The sequence below is a fragment of the Tarenaya hassleriana genome, unplaced genomic scaffold, assembly GCF_000463585.1.
Source record: "Tarenaya hassleriana unplaced genomic scaffold, ASM46358v1 Cleome19, whole genome shotgun sequence".
Lineage (NCBI taxonomy): Eukaryota > Viridiplantae > Streptophyta > Magnoliopsida > Brassicales > Cleomaceae > Tarenaya > Tarenaya hassleriana.
Window position 1 is genome coordinate 1,738,069 of NW_010965304.1, and position 23,772 is coordinate 1,761,840.

Here is a 23,772-nt window from a genome sequence, read left to right on the forward strand (position 1 = left end):
TATATATATATATATATATTCCAAATTAAATGCGAACCTCCATAGGTACGTGCCAAGCACATGCATCTTTTTGTCCTTTAGAATATATTACAAACAATAAAGGGTAGCGATAATATAAAAAATCAAAAGTTTCGTAGGCCTTGTATTATAAGTACAATTTATTTTTTTTTGCAAATTATTGATCTTAATGAAGTATTAGTATATGATAATAAGTTTTTTGGTACTCGACTAACAAAAAAAATCTTTACTATTACATTATTTTGGACGCTTGGATGTTGTTAATTGTCATCGTATCGACGACATAAAACTATATTTATATGTAACTATATTTTATGTTGAAGAATATCATTATCAATTTATTGAAAAAAATAATTAAATTCAAATATATTTCGTAGAATTTACAACCACATTTTATAATATTATTTTTTAACCTTACCATAAATTTCAAATGCTAAATTATGATATCCAACTTATCGTGGCTTAAATCATCATCATCATCATCATCATCATCATCATCATCATCATCATTATTATTATTATTATTATTATTATTATTATTATTATTATTATTATTATTATTATTAAACCCCAACTTGTTCCCCTTAAGAGCCGCCTCTGGTCTGGATTCGACTAACCTGCCCCGTTTACTTATTGTAACCAAAAAAAAAAAGTAATGATCGAATTCAGACATAAAATACCACAAATTCACTTTTATTAAACATTTGAATATATAGAAATTTGAAATAATTCATAAAAATAAAATAAAATAAAGGCCTCCAAGTTGGACCGCTGTTTCTCTATAAAGGGATTCAACAAGACTTGATATTTCTTCACCCAACACCACCATCGAAATCAAACAAATGAAGATGGAACCCTCTTCCTGCAAATGGAAAACCCTAATAATAGCATTGGGGTGTATCTTCTTCGTTAACGTGTCTCTGTCGAGTGCTCAGCTCTCTCCCTCTTTCTACGACAAAACATGCCCTAAGGTCTTCGATGTCGTAAGCAACACCATCGTCGACGCCTTGAGATCCGACCCTCGCATCGCCGCAAGCATCCTCCGTCTCCACTTCCACGACTGCTTTGTCCAAGTAACAAAAATAACATAGAGTTATGCGTGTTTATCACTCATTTTTTAATAGAAAAATTATGAATTTGGTTCGTTTCGTAATTTGTTTCTATTTGGTCTTTTCGTTTTTTATATTCGATTCGGTTTAGATTTAGATTTTTCAATTTTCAAAAATCTATAAGCATTCAAAATTTACGTTGGATTTCAACTTGATTCAGTTCGGTTCAGTTACTTAACCGAAATGATAACCCCTTTGTTTAAGTACATATACTTAAAGTAGAAGGCTAAATACTTCATTATAAAGAAACAATGGTTAGTTTTCGGGTTAATTATAATCGATTTAGCTAATTAAAGAGTGCTAATCATGATGTTTTGGATAAGTTGTATCATTCAAAATAAGAAACTGTTGAAGTTAATATCACGCGACAGTTTTTTTATAGACTATCACATCGGTTAGATGTAAACGACATAAATTCAACTAGGCCCGTTCCATTATTATATATATATATATATAGATAGATAGATAGATAGATAGATATTAAAATCAATTAATGCGTGGACCGTCCAAAAATGTCCACGTTACGAGCACAAGGACAGACCCGTGATGTCGGTAGATCCAAAAAGTCTATATAATGACATGAACCAATGAGATTTTTTTAGAAAAAAAAAACTATTATGTATGCAATCAATTATCTAATGAAAGGATTAGTCACATGGTTATAATGTTTTTTTCTTTATGACAGCTATTCTTAATTATTGGAGATTAGGGTTTGAACCCAAATTCTCATTAATCTTAAATCGGTTATCCACATAGGTTTGATTGGTTTTGTACGTATTTCGAATTTAGGGTTGCGATGCATCGCTCCTGTTGGACACCACGACGTCGTTTACGACCGAGAAAGACGCGTTGGGGAACGCAAACTCAGCTCGAGGGTTCGACGTGATCGATACAATGAAAGCCGCTGTGGAGAGAGAGTGCCCAAGAGTCGTTTCTTGTGCCGACATGCTCACCATCGCTGCCCAAAAGTCGGTCGAATTGGTAAATATATATAATAATGTTTCTAATTAAATGATACAAATAGGAGAATATAATGTGATGATGATACTATATGGTTTGTTTATTATAATATATAGTCGGGAGGCCCTTCGTGGAAAGTTCCGTTGGGAAGAAGGGACAGTTTACGGGGGAACGTGACACTTGCAGACGAACGGCTTCCTGCCCCCTTCTTCACTCTCCAACAACTCAAAGATAGCTTTAGAGCCGTTGGACTCGATCGAGCTTCCGATCTTGTCGCCCTTTCTGGTAATCCTTTTTTTATGTTTTTTTTAATCCTTATTTTGGTTAATATTTATAATTACAATATAATTTACAATTTTTTTTCATAAAAAAAATAATAATTTTCGTAATCATTTGCGTATCCGAGTATCCAATTGTCTTGTTGTGTTAGTCTTGTTCATGGGTTTGATTTGAAATGTCAACAACTATATATAATCATTAATAAATTAACATTAATAATAATTTTGAACTAAGGAAAAAAATAGGTACAATAGCCTAACAAAAATATAAATTTTTAAAAATTATCATATAAATATACAAATTTGAAACTTCTGCCAAAATATATCCAATTTGTAAATATTGCCGTAAACCCACATCTATTTATGTATAGCAATTTTTGAAAAATCATATATTTTTAGGCTATTGTACCGAAAAATTTAATAATTTTTTTTTATTGTGGGTATCCTTTGTTAGGTGGCCACACATTCGGCAAGAACCAATGCAGATTCATAATGGACCGTCTATACAACTTCAGCAACACAGGCGAACCAGACCCAACCCTCGACCGATCCTACCTCAGGACACTCCGACAGCTCTGCCCGCAGAACGGAAACCTGAGCGCCCTCGTCGATTTCGATCTCAAGACGCCGACGGTTTTCGACAACAAATACTACCAGAACCTCAAGGTCGAAAAGGGTCTGATCCAAAGCGATCAAGAGCTCTACTCCTCGCCGGACGCGACCGATACGGTTCCATTGGTGGATCTGTACAGGAAAGACCAGAAAGCGTTTTTCAATGCGTTCATCGAGGCGATGACGAGGATGGGGAATATTACGCCTCTCACCGGAAATCAGGGAGAGATAAGGGTGAGCTGCAGGGTGGTGAACTCGAGACGTATGGAAGATATTGATAACGTGATTGAAATGGTCACTTCTATGTGATACTACTATATGTTATAACATCGTGGCATGGCTAACTATGTATGAAATAAATTCCAAAAAAAAAATGTTGAGTGTTGAGTTTTAGTTTGGGGTGTAATAAAAATGTTGTCCTTCTGTGTTTTTTTCCTCTTGTGGTATCTTTTATGTCAATGTTTTGGTTATAATAAATGTCAAATTCATCCCAATATTTTATTGATTTGGAATATTAATCTGATCAATAATTATATATGTTATTTTATTGTCGGTCAATTTATTACATGACTTAGCTGACATATTGTAGTGAATATTAATGTATATAAAGCAATATATTATTGTGTAATTTTTTTTTTTAATGGGTAGAATTGGAAACACACAAAAAGTTAAAATATTATAAATTATTATTGTCATTATCCATTATTAATAAAAGGGTAATTTTAGAACCAAAGTATCAAAAGATACATAGAAAATATCACAAGGAGTATAGTTTCTTATTTTTAATTATGAAATTTTTGTATTTTGTTGGTATTCATGGAAACCAAATATTTGAATTTTTTTTTTAAAAAAGGTCCAGAGTCATCGTCTTCAGTACGGATAATTTTGCACAGCTGTAACGCCAATTTATATTCAAAGGTGTAATGATAAATGAAAAGGATACTTCCAAGGGTACAATTTCATTGGTCGCAACTGTTAGTTTGGTAACCACTTGCCCCCGAATGGTTCATTATTTCCCTCAACGGTTACAACCTGCAGGCATTCATAATTTCCATAGATAGATGAATGATATCATACATAGTGGAAGTGGACCCACATAAAAATGTATTTTAATTTACAAATTAATCATATCACTATGAATTTTGTTTAAAACTCGAGAATCAATTCTCTGACATGATCTTAATTTGATTTATTATTCATTTAAAAAATATAATTATAAATACAAAATTTATAGTCATGTGCACCTGGATGATCTGCATATCCTATTACTACTAACATTAGTTTTAGTTATCTATAACAATTTGTAAAATAAAAATAAAAATTAGAATCAATCATATATTGTCGATAATAAATTTTCTAAACCAGTCATATTTTTTTATATATAATTTCACTGTCCAATAATATAAGAATTGTGTAATATATATCGTATTCCAAGATTAGATTCCACATCACAAAAAATAACAAAATATATAAATTAATTCCCATATATTATTTTTTTTTGTTAAAATTCAATTCCCATATATAATAAGGATTTGAAATAATCAGAAAATCAAGGAGAATGAAGTGTCCGACGTTTACATCTATAAAACGATGTAGCTGAGATGGCTCTCTCATTCATCTCCTAGAACGAACAAAACCAAAAACATGAATTCAAATCCTTCTTCTTCTCCGCCTTCATTCATTTTGAAAACCCTAATAACAGCATTGGGATGTGTATTAATTGTTCTTCATGCGACGTTGTGTAATGCTCAGCTAAGCCCTTCCTTCTACGACCAAACATGTCCGAAGGTCTTCGACGTCGTCAAGGATGCAATCCTCCACGAGTTGAGATCCGATCCCCGCATTGCCGCTAGCATTCTCCGTCTCCATTTCCATGATTGTTTTGTCCATGTAAGAACACATTATATATATATATATATATGTATCTATTGTTGGTTTTCGGTTTTGGTTATTTTTTAGGTTTATTTTGTTATAAAAAAAACTATAGGGATTCGGGTTTAAGTGAATTTGATTCGATTCGAATTTGATTTTTGTTAATAATTTATTTTAAGTTTAGTTTTTGTTAACCTGCCCGAAGATTCATAAAACTCCTTTTCTTTATTGGATTAAATGAATGCATTACTATAGCAAAACAAAACCAGTTTTTTTTCTTTTATCTTTTTGCGTTATTTTTGCATGTTTATCTATAATAAAAGTGGAATTAAAATAACAGAATTCACGTCATGTTTTTTTATTTCAAATATTTAGTCTGGTTGTCATTGAAAGTTAATTCAATGATGAAAAAGGAAACGGAGAATTTAATAGTATATAGTTTGAAAAAGATGCCAAAAGTTTCAGACTTTTTGGTGGATATATTTTTTAATTTCAAGTTGCCTTTTATCGATCCATTGCTCTTATAGATATTATATTACCAAAAAGCGTGGACTACCCCGCACCAAACAAGTTACAAATTATAAAAAATATCCATGAATGACCATGTTACAAAATATATATATATATATATATATATATATATTTATAGGGAAGAATGCTATTATTTGATGTTGAAACTTTAATATATAAAATTCGTGTGAGTAAATATTAATTAAAGCAGTATCTACAGAAATCAAGTTGTGAGAATTAAACATATACATATACACTAACATAAACACATATACCAATTAAGATTTATCATGTCAATACAAATCATATAATATATATCTGGTCGATATTTAAAGTTATATCGTTTGATAACGAACGTTTCACAATATCATATGATCACATATTTCGTTGTGTATATTACGTTAGGGTTGTGATACATCGATCTTGTTAGACAACACGACGTCGTTTAGGACCGAGAAAGACGCCGTTCCGAACGTGAATTCGGCCCGTGGATTCGAAGTCATCGATAGAATGAAAGCCGCCGTGGAGGAAACATGCCCGGGAGTGGTTTCTTGTGCGGATTTGCTCGCCATTGCAGCTCAAGAAGGTGTTTATGTGGTAAGCATATATAATTTCTGTACCTAAATGCAAAAAAAAAAAAAAAATAGTTGTCTAGGGAAAATCGTATAAAATTTCTGAACCAAAATGGTCCATATATAAAGACTGGTCACGGGTTTAGGGTGGATGTAGTCAGATCGAAGGTGCGGAACCATCCTGATTATTAAAAAAAATCGTATAAAATTAACCAAACTTTAGAAAATATGTCAAAAAATAAATCAACTTTTAATTTAATAAATAAATAAATCAAATATTAAAATGTGTCAAAACAAATCTATCAGTTTTCAAGATCGAAAGCTATTTGATACATTGTCTTTAATTACACCGTGGTCCATCGACGATTCTATTTAAATTGTTTGAAATTATTTCATATATAAATTTTAATAGTTTTTAACAATGTTTATTAGAAATTAATGGTTGAGGTATTTTTTGGCACATTTTAAATTTTGATGTATTTATTTATCAAATTAAAAGTTGATGCATTTCTTTGCATATTTTGTGAAGTTTGGGTATTTTTATGAAATTTTCTCTTTCTTTTTTTTTTACTTAACCCTAATCGTTTGTTTTTCAAATCGACGAGGGAATCACAGCGAAACACTAAATTACTATCGATTTGATTTTGATTTGATAGTCGGGTGGTCCTTCATGGATGGTCCCATTGGGAAGAAGAGATAGCTTGGATGCATTTTTCGATCTTGCGAATTCGGCAATTCCTGCTCCATTCTTCACCCTCGACCAACTCAAGGCTAGCTTTGCAGCCGTCGGCCTTGATCGACCGTCCGATCTCGTCGCTCTTTCGGGTAATTAATTCCCCGTGATTCATTTGATTCCAAGAAATACTTTGATCGGCTACAAGTTCGAAAACCCTATTCATCGAAACCACGTACATACATTTAGTATGCAACTATATATAGTTGTCCAATACAAGACATTTTTCTTCACGTTGTAACATTTTGTTTGGTCTAATTAACATGTTAGGCGGTCACACATTTGGGAAAGCCCAATGCCGATTTATATTGGACCGGCTCTACAACTTCAACGGGACAGGCTTGCCCGATCCGACACTGAAGAGAGAATACTTAGGTAAACTTCGGAGATTATGTCCTAAGACCGGAAACAAGAGTGCCCTCGTGGATTTGGACCGAAAGACGCCGAAATTGTTCGATAACAAATATTACTCCAACCTTAGAGAAGGCAAAGGCCTCATCCAAAGCGATCAAGAACTGTTCTCTACTCCCGTGGCCGATGACACCATTGCCTTGGTGAAATTATACAGCAAAGATCGATCTCTGTTTTTCGATGCGTTCGTCGGGGCGATGACGAGGATGGGAAACGTTAAACCTCTAATGGGAGATGAAGGAGAGATCAGGTTGAATTGCAGAGTGGTTAATGATAAGCAGCCTGAGGTTATTAGGGACAGTAGTGCGGATGAACTTGCGAGTTCTATTTGATTAAGACCGAACAAAAAATGTGTGGGTTGGATGTTTTGTTTTTATTTTTTCGAAGTATGTTTTTATATTTTTCTTAGACATAATTTTGAGAGAATTATCAATTTGTGTGATGGTGTAGGGTTTTTTTTGTGATGCTGTTTTTTTTTTGCCTTTTTACCATGAAAAAATTTCAATTTTTCTGATTATATAAAGTAGTGGAAATAAGTTAATAGAAATGATCCAAAAAAAAAAAAGAAACCCTTTATTATTCAGAAATATTTTTTGCAAATTTTCGATAATTCGCGGTATGTTAGAGATTTAATTTTTTTAATCGTTTTGTGATATTTAGATTTTTAACTTCATTAAATTTAAATCTTCGGTAATGACACGAAACACGAATTCTTGAGGCAAGTAGCAAAGTCATATAAAATATTTAATTTGTCCGACGTATCCAATATTCGAGACAACAACAAACCAAAACCCATGTCTACATTTTCTTGTATTTATCAAATAATACTTGAACTAATCCAAAATTGATCTTGATATTCGATTTGGCCATACATGCCCCGACTATTTATTAATTTAATTAAATGCTATAACTCAACGTACGCCAAGTTGCATGAGGATATATATTACCTTATAAAGTTTGAATTTCAAAGATAAGATTAAAATGTATTGAAGTCATCATTGTTTAACTACTACCGTTTACCGTATACTTTGGTGGACAAAGGAACGTGTCATGCACAAATATCCAAAATAAAATAAAATAAAATTGTGACGAATCCTTATAGATCTTATCAACAAAGCGACAAACGCTAAAACCAAACCAATCTAAACCAAAATATACAACCGATATTTAACTAGTTAACCGGAAGATAACCGGAACTTAACCGGTTATATAAATTCGAATACGATTTGTTTGACCGTTACAGTCATTTTATTGTATATGGATGTAATGATGATTTCGAGTGTTAGGTTACAAGACATTCATGAACCTCTATCGTCAAAAGGACAATATCTTTTGTTCATGATTCCCGTGGATAGACTTTTCTCCAGCATGGAATTTAACTAATTCAGACATGTGATAAATGGTCACGATAGGGACAAGGAGATTGAATGTGAACATGAAAGAGAGATGGCATAACCACACGCCAATGTTTCTTTTTCATATAAAAAAAATTCAAAATAAATTTTGTTTGTTACCATTAGCGGACCCAGATACATGTATAATAGGGACAAATTTTAGTATAGGTTAATTAAAGGGGGGAATTAATAATTTTATGTAAAATTTTATAAATATTATAAATAAATAAAAATAAATTAATCAAGTTGAGGGGACCTTTGTGTATGGGTACAATTTTTTATCCATAGATCGATTCCGTATCTAGACCAAAATAACGAACCGTCGATCAATAGATATACCAATAAACCATCGCCATTTTGATGTGTGACATAGGTCTTTAGTAAAGTATTTTTGGACTCTCATGATTATAAAAAAAATGAATAGTTATTTCAATCTGTTCACCTTTGTCTCCACATTTAATGGTAATTTTCTAACATTCAACGAATTATCACATTTATTCCACTTGATAAACTATGTCCCTGTATTACATTTAATGGTACATTGTCCCATAACGATCATCATGGATTCGAATTTAAGTCATAGTATGGCTATTTCCCTAAAAAAAAAATTGATAATCCGGAAGTTCACCGAACCTTTGGTCCGACTACATCTCTCAGAGGACCGGGAAAGCCCACGTGAATACCCCTTCCCACGTTTGGATTTGAACCCAGGGTGAGAGCATGTTTTGCATGTTCTCTCACCACTAGACCACCCAAGTTTGAGTCTATTTTTCTAATTTAATTACAAGTAAAAAACCATCTAAATGACATCTAGACCACAGTCATTTTTTTATTTATAGTTTGTAACATTTGACCCAATTAAATCTTTAAGAGAATCCGAGAAATACAGATGATCCATAAGACCGAGAAAACACGGATATATGCTTTTATCTAAATAGAGACTCGAACCTAAATTGGTTACCAATTAACCGATCAATTCAAGTTACCAATTAACCACTCAATCTTAGATACCTCGGTCATTCTTATTTTGGGTTGAAAAACATGTAAGTTCAAGAACGTTGAAGGAAAATGCGACGTCATTAAATATATGGATTTTGGCTATTTTTTGGAAATTGGAGAGTTTTATTCGACATCTAAAAAAGAAATGGAGAAATTAATTAAGCTAAACTCTTTCAATATTTGGCATGATAAATTTATACGAAAACTATTTATCTTATCAACCAAATCAGTATTGTATGAAGGAAATAATAATCCTGTTAAAAAAAATATATAGATTTAAACGGTTTTCCGAATTTTTTTTTAATAAATTTGAGAGGGATCTTAAAATTTTGTTAGAAAAATTAGCATAATTGTTCTTTTGTTAGGAAAACTATAATAATTTTCTTTTGTAATATGTTTATATAATATAATTTATATAATTTTTCTCCTGAATTTATCAATCATTTCATCTAACCCTAAACTATGTCCATATTTTGTAATATATATATATAAAGCGAAATAGTTTAATACGACAGAATCGTAGGAAGACACCACAAGTTTGCCGAACTGTCTCATGACTATCCACTGCCATGAGACCCTTTATTTTCCGGATTACACTTTCCACCACACACTTTGCTTCTTCTTACATATCAGTACACATACTTTTAAATAGAGCTGGAAAACCCATCTTCGCTCTCCACACCACGAGGTCGCGGATTCACCACCCTACAGTTCAGTCTAATCTCGCCTTGATTTCCGGTAAGGGGCGTAATATTTCCCATCCTTATCATCGATTCCACGAAAGCTCCGAAGAACGCAAACGTGCTACCGCTGTATAACTCCACAAGCGGTTTCGTATCGGCTCCGGGAGTGGAGAAGAGCTCTTGATCGCTTTGAATGAGTCCTTTTCCGACTCTAAGGTTGGAGTAATATTGCTTGTCGAAGGTGTCCGGAGTCACGGGATCGAAATTCGCGAGGACGGTCCCGTCACCGTTCTGAGGGCACAACCGACGAAGTTCGTCGAGGTACGTCGGGTTCAGGGTAGGGTCTGGTCTGCCGGTGTTGTTGAAGTTGTAGAGTCGGTCCAATATGAACTGGCATTGAACTCTTCCGAAGGTGTGACCACCTAAGGATATGAGATGCACAAAAACAAGGTTTTGATGTCCAATAATATAAATTTCAAGAATATTTTTAATAGTCATATTGCACAAAAGGATTACAATTCAAAATGTACGACAACAATTACCGGAAAGAGCGACGAGATCCGAGGTACGGTTGAGGCCGACGGCCGCGAAACTGGCTTTGAGCTGAGGGAGGGTGAAGAATGGAGCCGGGAGAGCGGTATTCGCAAGATCGAAGAAAGCTCGTAAACTGTCCCTTCTTCCCAGTAGAACAGGCCACCATGGACCACCGGACTGCATATATATATATATATATATATATATCATAATTTGTCAATTATCAAATTGTTATATATATTTGTTGACCTATAATGTTAATTCTGATAAAATTTAACTGCACGTATGAAATGGACGTAAAAAGATGTACCAAAGTAACCGAGGTTTGAGCGGCGATGGTGAGGACGTCGGCACAGGAAACGGTCTGAGGGCAGGATCTCTCGATCTCCGCTTTCATTCGATCGATGACGTTGAACCCTCGGGCCGAATTCGCGTTCGGAGCGGCGTCTTTCTCGGTCCGGAACGAGGTTGAGTTGTCTAATAAGATCGATGCGTCACAACCCTAATCAATTATAATTAATTATTAAACATTCGTCCGTGTGGATTTTGATAATTTTTCACAAAATTAATGAAATTAACAAAAACGATATTTATGATATATCACCGCAACAAAACAGTCGTGGAAGTGAAGGCGGAGGATACTGGCCGCGATGCGAGGATCGGTCCTTAGCTCGTCGATGATGACGTTCCGAATGATGCGGAAGACGGGGGGACAGGTCCATATATAGAAGTCGGGCCTTAGCTGAGCACTGACAATGGATCCTTGGAGAAAAACACATACCGAAATTAGGGTTAAGAAAGTGAAAGAAGAAGAAGAGGAAGCCATTTTTCCCAAGAGAAGAAGATGAAGAGTTGACTTGCTAGATGAGAAGATGAAGACAGTTATATAGAGAGGGTAATGATGATACGTGTGAATCATTCTTATTTATAACTTCTTATTATTTCAATTTTTTTATAATATGAAAGTTTACTATTATATATATCTTTTAAAAAGACTCGAAATTGAGTTTATTATTTTAATATTAGTACCCTCTTCCTGCACATATGACTTGTTTGTGAAATAGGTACACCCTAACATGTATATATGTGTATATATATATATATGTATGTATATGTATGTTCAGGTTTTTTTTCTTTAAACATAGCCCCACCATATTTTGAAATTCACTAAAGCACAAGGTGTTTCTCTATTTATAGTTTAAGACGATTTTAGTAAAACATTTGGAAAATGTGCATTATTTCTTCCTCATTTGGTAAGTTGTTATTTTTAGTCTTGGAGATTATACAGCACTAAATAGTTTAATTAATAAATAAACAAAGATCATCTGGTGTAAATATACATGGAAAATATTTTAATTTAATTTCCACCTCGCAATATTAAAGTATATATAATGTCATAGAAAGGAAATATTTTGCAGACTTCAATCCTTTGTTAACCTCAGATGAAAAACCAATGTAAATGAGAAAATTGGTAAATTAAGATATAAAAAAACTTTTAAGTACGTATTTTTTTCATTCCACAGGGATAATCATTTTATCATTTTTCAGTGATAATTAACAAATATACACTAACGCCGAAAAAACAATTTGGACCCATATTTTTTTCAGAAATAAATAAAAATTAGGACATTTGATCACAAATCTATTCCCACGTAACTAATTTTAAAATAATGATGAAGATTTGATTATCATTATTTAATGATAATGATTTTCTAAGGAAATAAAGGAACCCACAATTTTAAAATTACATTTTACCACTACTTGTTTATGGTTTTATTATCATTTTTACATGTCGCATTGGGTAAATGCGATTTTCAAATCCTAAGGACCTTGGCTACCATGTGTTCTCAGTGGATTTTGGAAAGAAGCCACGGGTCCCCTATTCAATCCCAAGGACAAGTTCAACAAATCTATAAGTTGTCGGTTGACGAAGGAAAACACATTAAAAGAAGACTCGTATTAGATATGGTTATTAATTTCCTAATATTTTTTTTTAAAAGAATGATATGGTCGGTCGATTTAGATTGATATACAAGAGCATTTGAACAAACGATTCGGTGAAAGATCTAAGTAATCTCCTTTGATATATTATTTTTTTCGTTGAAAATATATAGTGTGTGGTTTTGGTTTTTATATATTCAATTTGGTGTTATTTTAGTAGAGTAGGGCTCATTAGTCATTGCTCAAGGATAACCACGTATAAATTATAGTTTTACAAAAATTATATCTATTAATTTTTTACATTGATTTTAGATTCGGTTAAGGTTATATTCCGGTTTAACTTTGATTTCTACTTTCATTAAAAAAAAATATTGAGTTGCAAAAGAAAGTTTCGTTTTCGATCGAATCACAAAGTGTTCTCCCGCCCGAATTCGAATTCCATTTGGGGTAAACCATTACAAAAAAAAAAATGGTTTCATTTTAGTTTTTCAATTTTACAAAAAAATTGATTAAAAATAATGCCGATGGTTTTTTTGGATTATATTTGATCTGGATACGATTATATATGATATCGGTTTATTGTTAATCCTTAAATTTTCACAAGATGATTCTTTACCAAAAAAATAAAATGATAAAAATCACATAAATTGATTTAGGGCATCACTAATACTAATCTTAAAAGATCCTAAGAAAATCCTTTGTTCAGATTACATGGTTAACCCAAATCAATACTTCATACATTTCAAATCAATACAACGTAAATATCACATTTCCAGGGAAATACTGATTCAATCTGAAAATGGAAATTATTGTTAACAAATGTTTTTAAAATTACGAATTATGTTGTCATTATTATATTCGATCTTGTTTGAGTTCGGGGTTAAAAATTTGGACACACTTTGCGTTATAGATTCACGTGACAAGAATAGGAATTAACACCATAAAGTTTACCATATGATAAAATGCAACGTGATTATAAGATTTTTGGGTCGTGGTTGAAATAGAAATAATGTTTAGGTAGGAAAAATATAACAAAGACAACGACTTTGAAGATTTTGTTGAGTCTCTTTCTTTGTCTTTGTCTTTGTCATTATGAACAACACGACCTTTCACAACTTGCACATGTTACGTGAATTCTGAATTTTTGTCCCTTTCGTTTGTCGTCTTCTAAATATTTCTTTTTAATTCCAAAAAATAATGCGAATTAGGTTAAGTAGAAATTGTTTTTAAATTAGAATGGCACTGATACTTAATTTTATTCTAAAATAATAAAATAGATATTTATTTATTTATTTCTCCGTAATTGGCAGTAAGGTAATTAGGGTCAGTAGAAAATTATATTCGATTAAAATGGCATTGAAAGGTAATTGAAATAAAATGGATGTTTAATTCATTCATATTCTTGAAATAATTGGAGTTAGGTTTGAGTAGAGATTGTTTTGAAATTTTAAAATGGCACTAATATAAATTAAATTAAAAATGGATATTGAATGTTCATTCTCAAAACAATTGTAATTAGGTTCAGTGGAAAATATAATTTTAAATTAAATGGCAGGAAAAACTTAATTGTCATTTAAATTTGAAAAAGAGAATGGAGATGCGGGGTATCGATCCCCGTACCTCTCGCATGCTAAGCGAGCGCTCTACCATCTGAGCTACATCCCCTATATTTGACAAATCATATAAGCATTAATTGTTGAAATCCATTGATTTAATTTGGATTTATGGAAAAACATACATTAATACCGGAATTTATGGAAAAAAAGTTGATAACTACAATTTTTGAGTGGGAATTGATCATCAATCGATCGGCCCCCGCGCTATCAAATTTCCTTGCATTAGGCACTGCAAGAACATTAAAGGTTGGCGATTCATATTATTCAACTCAAAAAACCATTCATTCAGCTCTAAACCGAATATTAATAAGTTCATTTTGATTTGATTCTAGTATTTGTTAGATTCAAAATAGCTTTGTTATATTAGTAACTTTTAATACATTCGGTTGGATATTTATCAAATTTAATTCGAAAACGGTTGATTCAATTTTATATACCAAATCAAAACAGCATATTATTCGATCTAGTTCGTAAACCATATCAGAAGAGAATCAAAACATAAATGAGATGGAAAAAAAAACTACAAATTAAACAGACCAAGAAAGAAAAACATTGTTTGAGTTTAAGCAAATGTAATTTAAGTCCAATAAAAAAAAGCAGGTGAAAACAAAAACTAAAGATATGGCAACGGAAGAAAGAATCCAAGGATACTAAGCGGTACCCTTGCCCTTCTTCTTCTGGATCTTCTTCATGTAGAATTCCAGCTCTTTACCCTCCAGAATGTAGCTGTCAAGATCGTAAAAAATCGACGTTACAGAATCCGTCAAACCAACACGGGCACAGGAAAATCGGGCGAAAGAAGCAAGATAAGAGGCAAATATATATATGTACCCATCAGCACGACCACATTGGCCGGGCCGTGATGAGATGCAAGCGAGCAATCGACCGCTAGCAAACTGGTCCTCGATGTGTGAGTCAAGAGACCGGTTTTGTTGACGCTTCTCCAGCTTTCTCAGAACATGGTTGCTCTTCTTTGTCTCCTCAGGAGCAGCATCTTCACCTTCCTATAGCCAAAACCCGAAAGCAATATCACCACAACAAGCTTGACGAAACCCAGACAAGAATTTGGCTACACATTATGCAAAGGAACGACAAAAGGCAATGTTGGGTACACTACATTTCTGTTCTGAATCCTCTGGGCACAAAGCCTACACCTTTATAGAAATCTACAATCACAGATTCATGATCTAACCAATGTAATATTACCCTAAAGAAAGTAAACCAATGTAATACTAATCATGGCCCAAGCTCGCCCATCCTACTTTCATGCCAGAGATGATGAAACACAAACAAAAATTTGGTCACACATTACACAAAGGAACAACAAAAGGCAACATAAGGCCCACCACTACATTTATGAGTCCTCTGGTCACAAATTCTATACCTTTATAGCAATCTATGACTGCAAATTCAGTGATCTTAACAAATATACTCGATAGAAGGCCAATTGGTCACAACAATGCAATATTAAACAAGACCCAAACTCACCTCTCCTTCTTTCTTGCCAGAAGTAGCAGCAGTTTTCTTCTTGCGACCGACCTCCACACCGTAATGCTGAAGATACCATTGCTTGAAAGGCGCAACATCGACCTGCACTATAGCGCTCTTGACAAGGGTCTTGGTACGGACAAGCTCATTGTTCGAAGCATTGTACACGACATCAAGGATCCTGGTCTTGCGGGTAACAGCCTCGCTTCCCCAAGAGTAATTCCCAGTGTCAAGCCTCAAAGCACGCCACTTTACATTACCTCCACGAACCCTAACCCTCCTAACAGTCTTGTTGCTGGATAGCTTAGTGTTTGCAGCAACTCTACCCAACTCATACCTTTCATTGAAAAAAACATATATTAGATTACCCAATTGCCTAAAATTCAAAATTAAAGAACACAAAAATCACTCCGCCGCAACAGCAAATTCCGTTGTCATGACAATTCGCGCTCTAAAAAACATGAATCTTATCAATCAGAGACGAACTTATACTTCAGACAGTATCAATGTCACCAATGACAGAATTCAACAAAGGATTAAACAATTTCCCAATGATGGCTAAAGAGACATTATCGATGTTAACACTATCTCACTTTCTATGATTCTTAACTAGCTCTTGTGCCACGAAGGAAAACTCACTTTCGCTTCTTCCTCCATTGCTTCTGCTTCCCACCAGTTGCACGCCTCTTGTGGATCGAATCACGAGAAATACCTAGCAAAAATCAGACTCCATCTCAGATTCCACCAAGAGAAAAGAACAGAGAGACACGATCTAGAACCAATGAAGAAAACGTAGAAGAATATGATGAATCTACCCATCGCGGCAACGGAGGTGTGCTAGGGTTTCTTCTATCCCTCTCCCGCTGAGACGCCGATGTTTCGAGGTGTGTGTTTAAAAGAAAAAACCCTAGTAACTTAATCTCAACCGAAATTACCGAAATACCCTTAAACATCTTGGGCTCATGGGCTCATGGGCTCATGACAAGTTTCAGGCCCATAAAACACAATAGCCTCGATTTCCGAAGAAAATTATTTGATTTTAAATTAAATATTTGTTGGTCTATTAAAAAATTACTATTTGAATTTTGATGCGATCACGCATTCTTTTTGTGACAATTTTGATAGTTTTTTGACGAGTTCAAAGTTTGAGTTTTTTCAATGTTTTTCCGCCAAATTGAATCTTTGATTCAGCGTTCAAAGTCGGCTTCTGATCTTCTGCAACTACTGTCGCTGATCATCAAAACCTCTTTCAATCACGACCCTTACATCATCTCTCTTGCGGTCTCATCCTCGACTCGTGTTTCGATCAATCTCGCGAGATCGGTCTTTGATTCCCTTAACGTTGAATCACCACCCCTTTTCGCATGGAATTCGCTTATAAGAGCGTACACGGAGACCGCTACACCGATCGAATCGGTGAAATTGTTTACCCGAATGCGGAATTCTGGTCTCGAGCCGGATAAATTCACGTACCCATTTGTGTTGAAGGCCTGTGGTCGATGTTCGATGATTAGAGAAGGGAAGGTGGTGCATTCGATGGTTTTGAAAGTTGGGCTAAATTCGGATAAGTATATATTGAATACACTCCTTCGAATGTACTCTGCCTGCGGAGAAATCGAGCTCGCGGAGAAGGTGTTCGATGAAATGCCTCTTAGGGATGTCGTTTCTTGGAGCTCGATGATCGCTGGGTATGTTTCCTGGTAAGTTTGAGACGACGATTGCGTGACAAGTATTAATTTTTTAATATCAGTTTTCACCATTCCTTGGCTTTAAATTCGAACTCGGTACTGTATATACTGACACAAAGTTACTTTGGTATTTTTTGGAGTAAATTAGAGAACAAGAATATCAGAATTGTGTCCTGCTCTCATTATTTTGATGAATATATGATGCGTATACTTTTCATATATCGTTATTTGCTTGCAGAGCATTTCTAAAGAGCAAATCTTATCGTTTTTTTGGGCATTCACCATGATCAATATGCTGGACAAAGTTGCCATTTTTTTCTGAGACACTAATTTGTATAATTTCTATACATATATTTACATACATGTAGATCACATGCGTAAGTTGCATTGTTTTATAGATTCTATTCCTTTTTATAATCTCTGGATAGCTTATTGCTGCATAGAAAACCGGTATCTGGTCAATGTGGTCATAGAGTCGAACTATAATCGCTTCTCCTTCTGTGATATTTACGGGCTAATGATTGCTGAATCCTCTGTCTTGTGTTTCACCATGCTGAAATTTGATGAGACCACACACCCTTTTGCAGCAATTGCCCGAGCGTTGCAGTCAAAGTTTTTCGGCACATGAAGTTGGCTAATGAAGTGCCAAACTCGGTCACGTTGGTGAGCTTGCTTCAAGCTTTAACCCGCCTGTCTGATGAGAAAACAGGGAAAACTGTTCATTCATACATCATTACCAACAGCATAGAGCTGGATGTTTCTCTTGGAACTGCCCTAGTCGAGATGTATTCACGGTGTGGGCATGTTGAGGAGGCATTACGAGTTTTTCATTCGATGAAAGATAAGAATCTGCAGACGTGGACAGTAATGATATCGGGTCTTGCCGATAACGGTTATGGGAATAAAGCTATTGGGGTTTTCACCCAGATGGAGCAGATCTGTCTGATACCAGACAGCGTATCCTTTTCAGCTCTCCTTTCAGCTTGTGGACGCTCGGGTCTTATTGACGAGGGAAAAATGCTTTTTGGTCGAATGTTAACCGTTTATGGGATCAGGCCAACAATTGAGCATTATGGATGCATGGTGGATTTATATGGGAGGGCAGGCTTGATCGACGCAGCTTATGGAATCATCAGGAATATGTGGATGGAACCAAATGGAGTAATATTAAGGAGCTTCCTGGGTTCCTGCAAAAATCATGGCCGGTTTATTTTGGATGATTATGTGAAGAAACTTCTGTTCAAGCTAGAGCCTGAGCTCGGGGCAAATTATGTTCTTGCTGCGAGTGTTTCCTCTTTATCCAGTTCATGGGATGATGCAGCTGACTTAAGAACCATTATGAAACAAAAGGGTCTTAATAAGGTTCCTGGATACAGTTGGGTGTTGTGAATGAGAGAATATGGAGTTAGCCCAGGTGCATGCGGATGTTAATTTGCTTTGCTCTTCACTATTCTCATTGCTGGTTTGATTAATGAATGCCTGCCCACTATATCCAGTCAGGTACCTCATCTATACAATGTTACATTTTCTGATACTAAATAGAGAAGTGACTTTTCATATCTTATTACCATATAGTATAACATGTAGATAGAGAAAATACATTAGAACTCTAGGTTGAATTGTTCATATAATCATATGATAATATCCTCATACTCTTATACGGGATGACTCCAAAACTCTGCAGCCCAAGAGTCGGAGGGCAACATACTCGGCATTTTCCACTTCCACAGCGCTTGCTTTTCGAGGTACAAAACTGTTTTCCTAATACAAATCTATATAAAATACGCAATTTTGTTGTCAAGGTCTTGGAACGCTCCTCCTGTTCTGTATACTCAGAAACATCATCTTGTTCTTGGTTCCAAGCCCAGATTCTTGGTCAAGCGTGTTAATTAATGTCCCTAACTAATCCGCGGTCTGCTTGGTCAATGTTCATCTTTTATTACTCAACCAACAAACATAAATGGGTCTTGATTGCACAAAACGTTTTTTTTTTCCTACTCCACGGGAAGTTACTTCCAATCTAAACGTGAAAATGGTACTAACTTACAACCTCGGTGAAAAAGTAAGCTTCTGCTTAATGTTTTATTACGAAAGTAATTTATATTTTTCGCAGGTTGGAGATTTATGGTTGCTCTGATTCATGAAGAATTTCTGGTGATACTAATAGGTTCGTTCTGATCAGCTTTTGCATAACATGCCTTCCATTAATGCACTCTCACAAGCCCTTTTTTTGCTTAAAGCTGATCCATAATTTCTACTTTTTCCCTTTCTGCTAATCATGAGTTGCAATAATTTTGTGCTGAAATTCCCTTTTACAAAAAAAAAAACGTCGAAACTCATATAATTATGTTCAGTCTTTGCACAATGATTAGTACTCATGGTATTTTTATTTCCTTTTTTACATCAATGTTTTTAACATATGGTTTTGTCCACCTAAATCTCTATGATTTTTCGGAGGCTATCTTCGAAAATAACGTAAACGTGTGTTTTCATATGCGAATGTGCGGATGAATGTATAACATATATCTATCATATTGCATTTTGCAGGGAGTTTTAGGAACCCTTAACCGGGTTTAACCAGAGAGAATATAAAAGGACCAGACTTTCTTCACGTGGTTTCACATGGAGGTATGTAAAAAAATATAAACTTTGAAGGTAGATTCTTGGTGGAATAATTAATTGAGTAAAAAGGACGAAAAGCAGACTTGTACGACTTGAATTATTTTTGTCTTAAGGCTAATCAAAGCATCAAACAGCATTACATAGGCATGGCAATTATATAAGGGCGTGACATGCTCATACGTACTTGCCCTTCGCAGTCTTCATCTTGTACACTCGCTTTCACATATCTTAAAAGCTTCTTCCATGGCGTTGCATCCAACTCCGAGAGATTTTTCGAGTTACAGTCCTTCGGAGAAATGGGTCCTCTCTGCCGTGGCCGTAAGCCTTTGTGGGTTTTTGGTTTATGTCATCTATGATGCGATACTGGGCACTGCCTGCGAGCTTTTGCAGAGGTTTCTTGCTGTTTCTCCTCTGTTATTGATCATTACCGTTCACTGGCTCTCGACCGGCTGTCATGTCAGCGTTCCTTTTCCGGGATCAGAGCCAAGCGCCATCCATCGGGCCGGTGGCTTCCCCTGGGGCGTGGCTTTGGTGCTTCTGTTTCTCCTCTATCATGTTTTGCCTGCCTTTTGCATCTGCCTCTTTGTAAGCTTCTTGTTCATGCATACATGTGTTTAGAGATATAACTGTAACAATGATCATGCCAAGAAATTCCTCAACCCTTTATGTCTTGCTCCCACATATATATATACACAACACATATATATATATATATGTTATGGATGTGAATATGTATTCGAGCACGATATGAAATGTATATCGTTATAGCTAACTTGCTACAATCTTCCTATGGTTTGTAGTCTTCTTGTATGATTTTGATGTGTATTCATTCATTGCTTTCTCTGTTACACATTGCCTCTAACGAAACCAAATTCGATAATTTAGGATATGATTTTATTTCACTCTGGTTTCGAGGTATCCAAATGTCTTGAAAATACCACTAAACTTATTTTTTTAATGATAATCATGATATTTAGTACAAATTTAAAAACCTTTGATATACGTAAAATAGACTTATCAAGAACGTTGTTCTTAATAAATGGTATAGGCATTTGTTTTGTAGAATTCCGACTTTATAAGATACAAAATTTTAAATACAACACAAAAAAAGTTCAAAACCAAATCGCAACTATAATATGTAAACTGAATTTTCTCATGATTTCCAATAATTTGATAGAAATGTGTTAAAAAAAAAAAAAAATCGGCTCAATCACAACACGGCCTCAAAATTTTATGGCAAATTATTTCATGTTTGATGGCTTTGTTTTGTTCTTTCTTTTTTTTTTAAAATTTAATCAAACTATTTTACTCAAGGGAAAAAAATGGAACAGAACAGAAAGGGACAAGCATTTTATTTTATTTTTTTGGACATTTTGCCATTTATTTTGTTGGTTATTGACCAATTCTGTTGACCAACCTAATAACTGACTTTACGGAGAATCACATAAAACTGTGTAATATATATATATATATATAAGCGTTATACAACTATAAATATACGCATTATACATCTAACAATTAAAAATTTTGAAGTATAAAATAGGGATCCGTTTTAATTTGGTCAAACAAGAAGATGGAAATTATTGAGCTGCTGACCGTGATAGTATTGCTATTTTAATTCACACTTCAACGATTAACATGAGTTGCGCATTGCTTATTATATATTTTTTTTAAAATATAGTCTTAATACAAATATCGTGATTATAAACTCTGAAGTATTATTAACTTTTGGTTTAACTGATTTGAAAAGTTTTATGGGTTGTTATCGGAACCATTATTTTTTATCGTAATTAAAAAAATAATGTGGAAAATTGTCATAAAGGAACATTTGGACCAAATGTGTGGATGTGAGTTTACTTACATCTCCTCTTTAGGCGAAAACTTTCGCGATCGGTCGCCCACTCTTTCAAAAGCTTACGCCGATTTCATAATTTTTATTTTCACATTTTTGTTTATATATATATATATATATAATATTTAAAATAAATATTAAAAATTACAAAAAAAAAAAAGAGTTTAAGACTCGGGTGTTGGAATAAAATGAGAGAGATGAGGAGCTCATCATCCCTATCCGAATCACCTAAAAATGACCCACAAGGATCTTATGACATCATACCATACGTCATTTTTCTCATGTGGAATCCAAACTTGAAACTTTAATTGTTATACCAAATTCTATTTTTCGTTCAAATCGCGCATCTAAAATGTAAAAATCTACAACTTGACGAGAAATATCGAATTTAACAGTTATATTATTTCACGAAATAATTTATTTTAGAAAAGAGCGTATATTCGAGATCATCTTCAAAGTAAACAAGAAAAAAAAAAAGAGGATAATTATTATTTTTAATAGTGAAAATTCTATAAAGATACCAAATTTTTTCTATTTGTGTGTATAAACACCAAAATTTTTAAATTTCTAAATAAATACTCTAACTTGATCAATTTATGCCAAATTAACACCGGCTAATATTATCTATATGATATGAATTGATTAAATCGATGTATTTATCTTGTAATTTAGAAATTAAAGTATTTATTTAGCATATTTGGACAAATTTCGATATTTTTTTAAAATTCCCTTCTTAATAATATACTATACGCGTGATTGAACATATTATATATCCAGTCTAAATATTGTTTTCTATGCAATGATTACCATTTAATCAAATATAAATCAATATAATATAGATAAAAAAGCTTCGGCCCATAAATCAATATAATATAGATAACAATCTATATATATATGATCACATTGACGTTAACATCTACCATGACATTATCAAGTACAGACGTCGACGCGTTACATTGCAGCAGACATCATCCTTAAAAGGATACAAAAAAAAAGAAGAAGATCCAATAACCAAAATGATTCCAATCTAAATCACTATTAAAAAAAAAAATACAAAACCTAACCCTCAAATCAAACACATACATACACAAACACATACATACATACATACATACATACATACATACATACATACATACATACATACATACATATGTCCAGAATATTCCAGTAATCTGCTTAATCTCCTTCCAAAGACCGAATATTTTCACATGATATTTTCCGACAACAAACCTCGTTAATTACCAAATTAAGACAAAAAAAACCATACTAAGACCCGAGGGGGAACCATCTCTCGTGGAAGTAAGACTGGTAAGAGACCATGACCAAGATGACGGCGAGCACGGCGGCGACACCCCACGGCGAGCCACCGGCGCGGTGGATGGAGTCTTGCTCCGGCCACGGCACGAAGAAGGAGAGACCGCCGGAGAAAAAGTGGAGGAGGAGGAGGAGAAGGACGGGTGAGAGCATGACGAAGAGCTTCAGCTGATTCAAGGCGTCATCGAGAACGGACTCGTAGTTCAAGTAACAGGAGAGAGAGAAAACGAAGAAGACGACGACGATGAAGAAGAGGAGATGAGGGTTTGGGACTGAAATATATTCCAAGTATGATGAGTTGTAGATTGATCTCGCCATTGTTTTTCTTCTTTCTTCTTTCTTTCCCTTTTGTTCTCGTGTGATTGTCTATATATAGGGGAACTAATTGTGTGGTGTGGGAGAAAATTAATAAATTTCTAAATAGTTAGCATATTGTAAAATGGCCCTTATACTATTCAAGATTTTCAAAATAAGCCTTTAACTTTAGGTATTACAAAATTAAAACGTATCGTCAAGGTTCAAGTAAGCCAACCTTAATTTCTCGATTTCCGAAAATATGGAAT

General features: G+C 34.2%; 6 protein-coding genes and 1 non-coding gene across 8 annotated transcripts; 3 read left to right on the plus strand and 4 right to left on the minus strand.

Annotated features, from left to right (window-relative positions):
- Positions 1-817: 817 nt before the first annotated feature.
- Positions 818-3,471, plus strand: LOC104811054 (peroxidase 37-like). The gene is made up of 4 exons (XM_010537596.1): positions 818-1,091; positions 1,917-2,108; positions 2,204-2,372; positions 2,820-3,471. The coding sequence occupies exons 1-4, from the start codon at positions 861-863 to the stop codon at positions 3,284-3,286; spliced, it is 1,059 nt and encodes a 352-aa protein (XP_010535898.1). The 5' UTR covers positions 818-860; the 3' UTR covers positions 3,287-3,471.
- A 1,064-nt stretch (positions 3,472-4,535) lies between these two features.
- LOC104811055 (peroxidase E5-like) lies at positions 4,536-7,539 on the plus strand. Its single transcript, XM_010537597.2, has 4 exons — positions 4,536-4,867; positions 5,765-5,956; positions 6,588-6,756; positions 6,935-7,539. The coding sequence occupies exons 1-4, from the start codon at positions 4,622-4,624 to the stop codon at positions 7,405-7,407; spliced, it is 1,080 nt and encodes a 359-aa protein (XP_010535899.1). The 5' UTR covers positions 4,536-4,621; the 3' UTR covers positions 7,408-7,539.
- A 2,455-nt stretch (positions 7,540-9,994) lies between these two features.
- On the minus strand, positions 9,995-11,561 carry LOC104811056 (peroxidase E5-like). The gene is made up of 4 exons (XM_010537599.2): positions 11,290-11,561; positions 10,996-11,187; positions 10,694-10,862; positions 9,995-10,573 (listed from the first exon to the last, which is right to left on the minus strand). The coding sequence occupies exons 1-4, from the start codon at positions 11,509-11,511 to the stop codon at positions 10,113-10,115; spliced, it is 1,044 nt and encodes a 347-aa protein (XP_010535901.1). The 5' UTR covers positions 11,512-11,561; the 3' UTR covers positions 9,995-10,112.
- A 2,657-nt stretch (positions 11,562-14,218) lies between these two features.
- On the minus strand, positions 14,219-14,291 carry TRNAA-AGC. Its single transcript has one exon. It is a non-coding gene; the product is annotated as a tRNA-Ala (tRNA).
- A 389-nt stretch (positions 14,292-14,680) lies between these two features.
- LOC104811057 (40S ribosomal protein S8-1-like) lies at positions 14,681-16,612 on the minus strand. Its single transcript, XM_010537600.1, has 5 exons — positions 16,546-16,612; positions 16,370-16,442; positions 15,731-16,067; positions 15,074-15,246; positions 14,681-14,968 (listed from the first exon to the last, which is right to left on the minus strand). The coding sequence occupies exons 1-5, from the start codon at positions 16,547-16,549 to the stop codon at positions 14,893-14,895; spliced, it is 663 nt and encodes a 220-aa protein (XP_010535902.1). The 5' UTR covers positions 16,550-16,612; the 3' UTR covers positions 14,681-14,892.
- Positions 16,613-16,828: 216 nt separating this feature from the next.
- Positions 16,829-20,706, plus strand: LOC104811058 (pentatricopeptide repeat-containing protein At5g66520-like). Of its 2 annotated transcripts, none has more exons than XM_010537601.1 (6): positions 16,829-17,430; positions 18,006-18,918; positions 19,103-19,163; positions 19,532-19,585; positions 19,966-20,046; positions 20,238-20,706. In XM_010537601.1, the coding sequence occupies exons 1-2, from the start codon at positions 16,889-16,891 to the stop codon at positions 18,805-18,807; spliced, it is 1,344 nt and encodes a 447-aa protein (XP_010535903.1). In that variant the 5' UTR covers positions 16,829-16,888; the 3' UTR covers positions 18,808-18,918; positions 19,103-19,163; positions 19,532-19,585; positions 19,966-20,046; positions 20,238-20,706. The 2 variants fall into 2 exon arrangements, with proteins under 2 accessions (XP_010535903.1, XP_010535904.1); XM_010537602.1 differs by having other exon boundaries at positions 20,431-20,706.
- Positions 20,707-22,754: 2,048 nt separating this feature from the next.
- On the minus strand, positions 22,755-23,591 carry LOC104811059. The gene has a single exon (XM_010537603.2). The coding sequence runs from the start codon at positions 23,525-23,527 to the stop codon at positions 23,162-23,164; it is 366 nt and encodes a 121-aa protein (XP_010535905.1). The 5' UTR covers positions 23,528-23,591; the 3' UTR covers positions 22,755-23,161.
- Between the last annotated feature and the right edge of the window lie 181 nt (positions 23,592-23,772).

What these genes read in the sequence shown, in the direction of transcription:
- LOC104811054 (XM_010537596.1), top strand. Translation starts at nt 861, where the DNA reads ATGAAGATGGAACCCTCTTCCTGCAAATGGAAAACCCTAATAATAGCA. An exon ending in TCCACGACTGCTTTGTCCAA is followed by an intron (nt 1,092 to 1,916) that starts GTAACAAAAATA and finishes TTTCGAATTTAG; the next exon opens with GGTTGCGATGCATCGCTCCT. An exon ending in CCCAAAAGTCGGTCGAATTG is followed by an intron (nt 2,109 to 2,203) that starts GTAAATATATAT and finishes TATAATATATAG; the next exon opens with TCGGGAGGCCCTTCGTGGAA.
- LOC104811056 (XM_010537599.2), bottom strand. Translation starts at nt 11,511, where the DNA reads ATGGCTTCCTCTTCTTCTTCTTTCACTTTCTTAACCCTAATTTCGGTA. An exon ending in TCCACGACTGTTTTGTTGCG is followed by an intron (nt 11,188 to 11,289) that starts GTGATATATCAT and finishes ATAATTGATTAG; the next exon opens with GGTTGTGACGCATCGATCTT. An exon ending in CTCAAACCTCGGTTACTTTG is followed by an intron (nt 10,863 to 10,995) that starts GTACATCTTTTT and finishes ATATATATGCAG; the next exon opens with TCCGGTGGTCCATGGTGGCC.
- LOC104811055 (XM_010537597.2), top strand. Translation starts at nt 4,622, where the DNA reads ATGAATTCAAATCCTTCTTCTTCTCCGCCTTCATTCATTTTGAAAACC. An exon ending in CTCAAGAAGGTGTTTATGTG is followed by an intron (nt 5,957 to 6,587) that starts GTAAGCATATAT and finishes TTGATTTGATAG; the next exon opens with TCGGGTGGTCCTTCATGGAT. An exon ending in CGATCTCGTCGCTCTTTCGG is followed by an intron (nt 6,757 to 6,934) that starts GTAATTAATTCC and finishes TTAACATGTTAG; the next exon opens with GCGGTCACACATTTGGGAAA.
- LOC104811057 (XM_010537600.1), bottom strand. An exon ending in CTGGCAAGAAAGAAGGAGAG is followed by an intron (nt 15,247 to 15,730) that starts GTGAGTTTGGGT and finishes TTTTGGCTATAG; the next exon opens with GAAGGTGAAGATGCTGCTCC. An exon ending in CAATGTGGTCGTGCTGATGG is followed by an intron (nt 14,969 to 15,073) that starts GTACATATATAT and finishes CGATCTTGACAG; the next exon opens with CTACATTCTGGAGGGTAAAG.
- LOC104811059 (XM_010537603.2), bottom strand. Translation starts at nt 23,527, where the DNA reads ATGGCGAGATCAATCTACAACTCATCATACTTGGAATATATTTCAGTC.
- LOC104811058 (XM_010537601.1), top strand. Translation starts at nt 16,889, where the DNA reads ATGTTTTTCCGCCAAATTGAATCTTTGATTCAGCGTTCAAAGTCGGCT. An exon ending in ATCGCTGGGTATGTTTCCTG is followed by an intron (nt 17,431 to 18,005) that starts GTAAGTTTGAGA and finishes ACCCTTTTGCAG; the next exon opens with CAATTGCCCGAGCGTTGCAG.